This window comes from Coffea eugenioides, chromosome 7 (assembly GCF_003713205.1).
Source record: "Coffea eugenioides isolate CCC68of chromosome 7, Ceug_1.0, whole genome shotgun sequence".
In the NCBI taxonomy this organism is placed as follows: Eukaryota; Viridiplantae; Streptophyta; class Magnoliopsida; order Gentianales; family Rubiaceae; genus Coffea; species Coffea eugenioides.
The window spans coordinates 13,961,852-13,970,682 of NC_040041.1; the positions used below are offsets into that span (position 1 = coordinate 13,961,852).

The window sequence follows — 8,831 nt, forward strand, 5'->3', positions numbered from 1 at the left end:
TAGTTGATCTGCCAGATAACTCATTGCATCCTTCATCATCTCATTCCTCATTTGTGTCTCCTGTTGGAATTGGTATGTATTAGTAGCTATTGGTTCAACTATTTCTTCAAGAGACATACTTGACATAGATGACGATACTTGAGACTCATACTGCTGAAAATTCATTGGCCCCGTTGTATAATTATAATTGGAGTTATCCCACCATCCTTGATCATACCCGTTTGGATTAGGGTTATACCACGTTTGAGACCAGGGTGAAAAATCTCCATAATTATTGAGTGGGACACTCAGATTATCTTGATATTTGGGGCACATACCGGTTGAATGATCCCTGGCATAACAAATTTTACAGGTTGCAGCAGCCATTCTTTCTCTAATAGAGTTTAGTGCTTCTGAATATGCAAACTTAGCAAAAAAACTAGCCTCATTGTCTTCCCTGGAAACAAAATCCAGTCTATCACCAAAATACGGAGTGTTAAAAGCCATCAACTATAAAAAAATAATAATAAAAAAATAAGAGAAAAATAAATAAATAAAAATAAAAACAAGATGAACTAAAAAAGAAATAAATTAATCTGGCACCAGTCCCCGGCAGCGGCGCCAAAAATTGACAGGGTGTCAAACCTGTGCAATAATAAATACCTGCTTAAATAAAATATAATTTCTGTAGATAGTGATAAGCAGGGTCGAATCCACAGGGATTGGGGATAATTTATTTCTTTTAAAATCCGAAGTATGGGGCGTTTTTGAAAATGAGAGTAACTAAATTGCTTGGAATAAATTAAAATAAAATAAAACAACTACAACTCAAATAACTAATTATCACAATAAAAATAATAACAAACGAACTCTAGCCAAGAGACAACTTCGGAGATGGTTCACTTAATTCGATCACAGATGCAAGGATTATTCCAGTTACTATCTGATAAATTAGTTATAGTTGTCATACACGCGATAAACAACCAACTCTTCCTCAATTTGTCGATAGCCAAGGTACGACCATTGACCATTTCTCTAATCAGGAAATAACCCTAGGTACGACCATAGAAGTTCAATTCCCTAATTGCATGAATAATTAGAAGAGCCTAATTCTAACCAATCAACACACTACGAGGGTCTCTTTAAGTTAGCCCGTCTATCTCCCTGACACAAACCCAATCATGCCAATTGCCACCAGTTTAGAATAATTAAACAATTACGGATTTAACTACCCTAATTGGCTTCAGGTTATTGAATTAATCTAGAATTCGTGCCCTGGATAATTGAATAATAAAACAACCATATGAACATAAAGCAGAAGATAGACAAATACCAGTGAATAATGGAAATAAATAAAAACTAATTCGATCTCACAAATTTAGTAGAACCAAGTCCTCCGTTGTTCCTCGACTAGACGAAGGGATTTAATTCATCTTCATGGAGGAAATCCCATGCAAAAGTGCAGAAGTAATTATTGAAAACAAACTATGTCTCTCTTCTCCCTAGAAGAAAACGGCAAAGCTATATATAAAGTAATGAATACGAAGGAACTAGCTAGAAGCAAAAACAAAACGAAGCTCTCCTATTCTAAAACAAAAACTACTTCTTGTCTCGTGGTCCCTACGAATTAGCACAAGCCTGCCGAATTCACCTCCTTGTTTTGAGCCCCTGTGCGGTCCCCACCACTTAGCCACAAGCCTCCCAATTACTTCTTAGTTTCCTGGCTCTCTACGTTGCTCTTAAGAGCCAAATGACTAAAGCCCTTGTCCTTTCCTCCGTGGTCCCTGCAGAAGTCAAAGGCCCAAGCCTTGAAGTTCTCTCTGCCGCAGTCTCTGGTTGTAGTCTTCTTAGTCAACAAAAGTAAAGGAACGGGAGTCCAGTTCTTTTCGGCACTGTGGCTTGCTTGAAGTCTCAATTATCTCCAGAAAGACCCTCATGTTTGGTAGTTTTCTGTTCCATTCCTGAAATTAAGTCCACAAACCAAATATAAGTAAATATTAATAATTAAAACATTATTTGGCAAGGATAAAAGGGAAAATTAACAATAAAATTGCTAACAATTAACACCCTATCACTATTATTGATGTTTGGGCATATAAGTGTAAAATATTAAATCCTGTTGTTTGTGCACATTGTCATGAGAATTATGCACAGGATTAATATTTGGACCATTAAATGGACATCAAAATTGTTGTCCATTTCTTCCTCATTAGGTTTATCTACATTAAGTTGTTAGAATTGTGATACATGAAAGGAAATATGTTCAAATTGATATATGACTGCCATGATTCATTCTAATGACGGTGTAGGATAAACATAATTAAATGTTGTGGCCACTCTACCTTACTTATTTGATTCTGTACAGTTATTATTTATGTGGTCATTTGTCCAAGTGGGAGAATGTTAGAATATTTATGTGGCCTGCATGACCACATATAATATTATTAAGATAACTCCCGTTAATTAGAAGGATAAATAACCATATGAATAAATACGAATAACCAATTACAGAACTCTAATGAGAATATATGACTGGAGGAAGTAGGAAGTCACATATTCATTGTATGTGGGCATATTATATGATATTTATTGTGGTACTTTATCTGATAATTATAGTAATTTTAAACTGTATCTTATCATTATGGTTAATAAATAAAGTACGATAAGAATATTAGAGTTTATCATTATCCCATCATGGGACGGATTGTGACTCTATAAATGTTCTAGAGCTCCTGGTCCTTCTCACCACTCTGACATACGTTATTTTTACCCATCACTAAAATAACATAATAGAGAGTTAGGTGAGGGAAGGCTAGATGGCATAAAGCTATAGTTTCCAACCTTGGAGATTGAAGGGCTTGGTGATATAGAGCTGTGGAATTTTTCTCCAAAATGTCTTCAATGTCGCAAGGTATGCCAATTTAAAATTTATCTCTTAATTATAATTTACAAATCATACTAAAGATCCTACTCTTTATGTCTAACATCGGTTTCAAGGGTTGGCTAAGCAAGGATTTCAAGCCCAAATTCAAAGAACCTAGAGGCATTTTTTACTAAAAATTTTCTGAACAAAAGTTGTCCCTTGATGAATGTAGATAGTGCAAAAACAAAAAAAAAATCATCTAAAGAACTAAAATCGAGATCGGATTTTGATCAGAAAGGAGGCTGAATCATTAGCCCTGGCTCAAGAAATTTTTCAGAAAATTTCTGCTATGTTTTTTCTCTCTCCTCGTTCTCTTTTTCCTCTCTTTTTTGTTCTTTTCTTTGCGGTCTTCCCCCTAACTCTCTTTACCCTAAAGCTGCATTCTCAACCTTTTAAATGAGACTAAAACAACAAAACCCTTATCTCAATGGTGGGGATGGAATGAGTTTTGTTGGCTCATTTTGGACCATTTGATGATCTTGTTTCTAGAGGTTTCTTGATAATTCTTGCAAGGATGAGGTGCCCTTTGTACCGGTAAAGTTGGGGAAAAAGAAAAGGAAGAAAAATTGAATCCAAAATGCTCCAAAAATCCAGCTATTGTGTTGGTTTCTAGTGTGTTGCGTGTTGCACACGCGCGTCAGGGGAGATTTTTTATTTTTTTTTTTTACAAAAATTTGATTTTTATTTCCATTTTCTTTGTTTTCCTATCTTCACTTTCCTATAAAAACCAATCAAATAAAAAAATGATCTTTCTTGAAATAAGAATTAAAGGGTCAAACGTAAATAAATAAATAAATGAATTATCAAAATTTTGGTGTCTACATTTTGCATAAAAAAATAGTAAGATTTGTTAATAAAGTCATGATTTTTACCTGAAAGAAATAGTAGTAAATTTTGTAATAAAAAATGGTAAATTTTGCTTCAAAGTTAGTTGAATTTATTAATTATGCACTGAGTTTTACTAAAAAAAAAGTGGTAAAATTTGTCAATGAAATCATAAATTTTTCTTGAAAAAATAGTATATTTTGTATAAAAGTGGTAAGTTCTGCTAAAAATTTAGTAAGATTTGTTATATAAAGAATAACTTGCACAAATTATAACACTTACTTGCTTTATAAGAAACTTACTATCACTTGTAATAAATGTACCGGCACAAATTTGTTCCAAATGTACCCTATAATATTAGGTTAAAACCTATACATGGCATCACGTACATGAAGCACTCAATTGTGAGTTATGGTGACTCTTCGTCATTTCAGATATTTCCATAACTTTTTATGAATTATCAAATATTACTGTGTATGTCAAATAAACTTTTTTTTTTTAATTTTTGTAAATAGGAGTAAAGATGTGATTTAAGAAGTGCAGACAGGGGAAAAGGAAAATTGAATCAAAGATTTTTAATTCCTAATGTCTCAATATAATTTTTTCCCAATAGCCACCTAGGCATGACTTTTTCGAAGTTAAACAGAATCACACCTTAATATTTTCTTCCAACCCTCCCCTGATCAGCAATCATTACCGAAAAGTAAAAACCATAAACTTGAATCACACCTTAATATTTTCTTCCACCCTGCCCTGATCGACAATCATTACCGAAAAGTTAAAACCATAAACTCAAGCAATAATGACATCTCCTACTTCATTATTATTATGGGCGTATTTAATAAGGGTAAAACACAAAGTGCCTTCACGTATCCATTTTAGAAGGCGTTATCTCAAACTCATAAGAAAGTCCACGTCTTGAGATTTATGCCCTTAAGGGCGTGAATTTTGGGAAGAACCTTTTTTTGTTTTTTTATAGCATAAGTGAGAGATTTTAAATCCCGAACGTCTTGCTTCACAATCCCTCCCTCCTGCCTTCACATACCCCAAAACTCAAGGACTTTTGCGGCCGTGAAAGTCATAACAGAAGCCCTGCAGGAAAAACTCAGAACAGAGGGATTGACATCTGAAGTCCCTGAGTTTTGAGTCCTCTTTAGCGACCATATATCTAATGATTTCAACACTCTTTTCTCTTCACTTCCACCAGAGATACACCGCTATGCAGCAGGAGTGCTTGGTGATTTCAGCAAGGCCTTGTTCCCAAAGGCATCCGTTCATTTTGCTTACTTATCTTGCGTGCTTCACTGGCTTTCAGACGTGCCAAAAAGGTTGCAGACATCATGTCCCCTGCACGGAACAAAGGAAAGAAACACCATAGAGGTGCCAAGATGGAAGTTTTTGAGGCTTTTGCGTCTCAATTTGCCAAGGACGTGGTGTCATTTACATGAGCTGATCGATGGAGGGTTGATGGCCCTTCTACCCCTGATGCTGTCCGTGAATCTCATACAACTACCATCACAGAGGTAGAACTAGAAGTTCTAGGGTCTTGCCTCATGGATTTGGCTAAGAAGGTGAGATTTCACTAGTTTCAGATCTTCTTCAACTAAGAACTCTATTTTTTTTCTTTTTTTTCGTAGCGGCACATACAACCTAACCTAGCCTACTCCTATTTCGAAGAGGGGGAGGGAACCTACTCTATGGGAATCGACTCTAAGGAGTGGTCCAATTGAGTCCGGAGAACCTGACGGGAACTGAACCACCATTAAACTAGACGGGTGCACCACTCACTCGTATGAATTTAGAACAATCCTCGTATAGAGACATATTAATGAGAGCCAAGGTTTGAACCCCTGAACTCTATTTGAATAACCCTTAATGTTGGGACGCAAAGTAGAATTTTGATTTTTTTTCATCACTTGAATAGTATTAAATTCGAACATTTATCATCTAGCATTGAATAGTAAACAGTTTTAGATAGTCAAATTAATTAAATTATTCATTTTTGAATTCAAATGGCATTCGGAATTCATTTTTTACACTTCTACGAACTTGTGGGATGGGATTTTTCTGGATCAGATCTTTGCAGGAAGGGGCAGCGGCCCCTCAAGAATTTTAAAAATTTCACTCCCACTCTTATGAATTCTATAAAGTTAATTTGTATTATGAATTTGGCCTTAAGAAATTATTCTGATGTCAGTTACTTGCCCCTCTTCCCAAGCTTGAGAATTTGGTATTCTGTTGAAATATTTTTGACATTACTTTTGCCCCACAAAAACTACAAACATTTTACTTCCAAACAACGATGTAAATGAGTCTAATTAAATCAATCACTCAAGTCTTCAAACTTGTCTGTAAATTTTAAAGAATTTAAAATTGTGTTTAAATTTGGCTTCTTTATTCATTGTTTTGAGTTCACACGAGCTTTTATCGAATTGAGCTCGATTGAATTTTTCACATACAAATTTGTCACTTAAATTAGTGAGAAAATATTTAATCAAATCATTAGAAATATCATATGTTATCGTTTGGGAAAAAAAATCATTAGAAATATCATATGTGGTTATTTAGGCCACACAAAATATATATTCTAACATGATGTCCTCAACCAAGCTTATAGTTGGACAATAAGATACGTGAGATTTTATTCTTTGTTAATCATCCATTATAAGTTCTTTTGTATTCATCCATTACAATGGATAGCTTCTAGATATGCTGGATTATGCAAGCTAATGTTCCAGAGTCAGGAGCAGCTGTTTCAAAGCCATTTCTTGGGTTGCCCTTCGGAAACTAACAACACCAGCACAATCCATGAGGTCCACTAAATTTGTTTCATGTTCTCATTTTTCGCTTCAGGAGGACAACCACATCCTGATTCTCAGGGTTAAAGAGAGAGGAAGACTCTGCGAGTTTCTGCGTAAACAGTTCAAACAATTCATCCATGATATCACTTCCAAATTGTTTCTCTAGAAGTCCCTCTAATACAGCTCTGAGGTGCAAAGCAATTCCACAAGGGTTGGAGGAAAACTCATGCTTTCCTGGAATGCTTAATATCTCCATTCTCTGAACATTTAGATGTTCATTTGCCTTCATCAGGGTCTTTATCTCATTAAGAGATGGGTAATATAGTGGTATGTTGAACGTATCCACTTTCAATTCATCAACCAGTCCCTGCAATAAGTGCATCTTAGTAATTAAAGTACTTTTTTTTAGCCAAAACCTGCAGTTTAGAGGGTAAGGACATAATATCAAAATAATATTTTATACTTGCAAATAGGAATGTAAAATGAGCGAAACTACGCTACACTCGAATTGAGGTTGAACTAGTAAAAACTAATTTGCGCTTAGTTCTCCAATTAATCAAACCAAACATGAACAATATTTTGTATCCAATAAAATTTCAAATCTGAAATCGAGCTTGGCTGACTTAACATGGTATATGAAATTTATATGTGAAAAATTTAATCGAGTTTGACTTGATAAAAGCTCATCTAAATTCAGTGCAATAAATAAATAAATTTAATTTAAATACAATTTTAAACTCTTTAGAATAGATAGACAAGTTTGACAACTTGAGTGCTTGGCTCAATTAGCTTCATTCATAGCCCTATTTGCAAGTAAAAGTTCTGAAATTTTTTGTGGGGCAAATATCAAATGTCAAAAATATTTCCACAGAATACCAGATTCTCAATTCTCAAGCTTGGGGAGAAGGGCAATTTCTTAAGGCAAAATTATAATACAAATAAACTTTTTAAAATTCATAAGAGGGCAAATGAATTTTTTAAAATTCTTGAGGGGTGGCTGCCCCTCCCTGCAAAGATCCGATCCAACGAAACTCCTGTCCCGCAGGCTCATAGAACTGTTAAAAAAGAATTCCAAATGTCATTTGAATTCAAAAATGAATAATTTAACTATCTAAAACTATTTAGGATATATTAGATCATAATTCAAATTTAATGTTATTCAAGTGACAAAGAAAATCAAAATTCTATGTTGCATCCCTGCATTGAGATGTATTCGCATAGAGTTCTTAGTTGAAGATCTGAAACTAATGAAATCTAACCTTCTTAGCCAAGTCCATGAGACAAGATCCTAGAATTTCAAATCCTTTCTCTGGGACGATAGTTGTCTGAGATTCACGGATGGCATCAGGGACAGTAGGAATAACAAGGGCCATCAACCCTCCATCGACGAGCTCGTGTGCCCTTGCATTCAGAAATGACTCCAAGTCCTTGGCAAATTGAGATGCATAAACCTCAAGAAGTTCCTTTTTGGCCCCTCCGTGGTGAATCTTTCCTTTGTTCCATGCAGGGGACGTGTTGTCTGTAACCTCATTTGGCACATCTGAAAGCCAGTTAAGCGTGCAAGACGAGTGAGCAAAATGAAGGGATGCCTTTGGGAGCAAAACCTTGTGGAAATCACCAGGCACTCCAGCCGCAAGGTAGTGTCTCTCTGGTGGAAGTGAAGCAAAAAGTGTGTTGAAATCATTAGATATATGGTCATTAAAAAAGACTTGAAACTCAGGGACTTCAGATGCTAGTCCCTCTTTTCTGAGTTTTTCCTCCAGGGCTTCTCTTATCGCTTTCATGGCCACAAATGTATTTGGTCCTGTAGAACAGCCAAAATCTGCTATGCGAAATGGATGCACAGAGGTTGAAGAAAGTTGCTTGACATCAAGTTCTTTGTCAATCTCTTCTTTGATAAGTTCTTTTGCAACGTCTACTGCTCCTCTCTGCCGCAAAAAAAAAAAAAAAAATAAATAAATAAAATCTTTACGTAAGTCTTATAGACATTTATAATGAGGTAAACTAGCAACCTGATAGGATGAGTTTTGGGCATAGCTTTGAGGTCCATTTCCTCCATTCATGGCATATGCTTGAGGCATTTTTTTCTATCTATATCTCTTCTCTTACCATGTCTTGATATCTCTGCCTGGATGGTTTAATTTATACTAGGCAGAAGCTTAGGATTAAGTGTTGTCTTTTAGCCCTTTACACGTAATAGGGTGCATTTGAGTGGGATATTTTGGATAATATTGCGTAATTATTTGACTAAATATTACACTAATTAGATGGATTTTACTCAGATGTGATGTTTGGTATTAATT

At 35.2% G+C, this 8,831-nt stretch overlaps 1 protein-coding gene across 1 annotated transcript; it reads right to left on the bottom strand.

Moving 5' to 3' along the window:
- Positions 1-6,358: 6,358 nt before the first annotated feature.
- On the bottom strand, positions 6,359-8,630 carry LOC113778727 (probable S-adenosylmethionine-dependent methyltransferase At5g37990). Its single transcript, XM_027324210.1, has 3 exons — positions 8,541-8,630; positions 7,788-8,456; positions 6,359-6,895 (listed from the first exon to the last, which is right to left on the bottom strand). Exons 1-3 carry the CDS (start codon positions 8,607-8,609, stop codon positions 6,557-6,559), a joined length of 1,077 nt encoding a protein of 358 aa, XP_027180011.1. The 5' UTR covers positions 8,610-8,630; the 3' UTR covers positions 6,359-6,556.
- Positions 8,631-8,831: the final 201 nt, after the last annotated feature.

Excerpts from the sequence above, each read along its gene's own strand:
- LOC113778727 (XM_027324210.1), bottom strand. The coding sequence starts at position 8,609 with ATGCCTCAAGCATATGCCATGAATGGAGGAAATGGACCTCAAAGCTAT. Across the intron at positions 8,457-8,540 it reads CCCAAAACTCATCCTATCAG|AGAGGAGCAGTAGACGTTGC; the intron begins GTTGCTAGTTTA and ends TTTTTGCGGCAG. Across the intron at positions 6,896-7,787 it reads TCATGGACTTGGCTAAGAAG|GGACTGGTTGATGAATTGAA; the intron begins GTTAGATTTCAT and ends CACTTATTGCAG.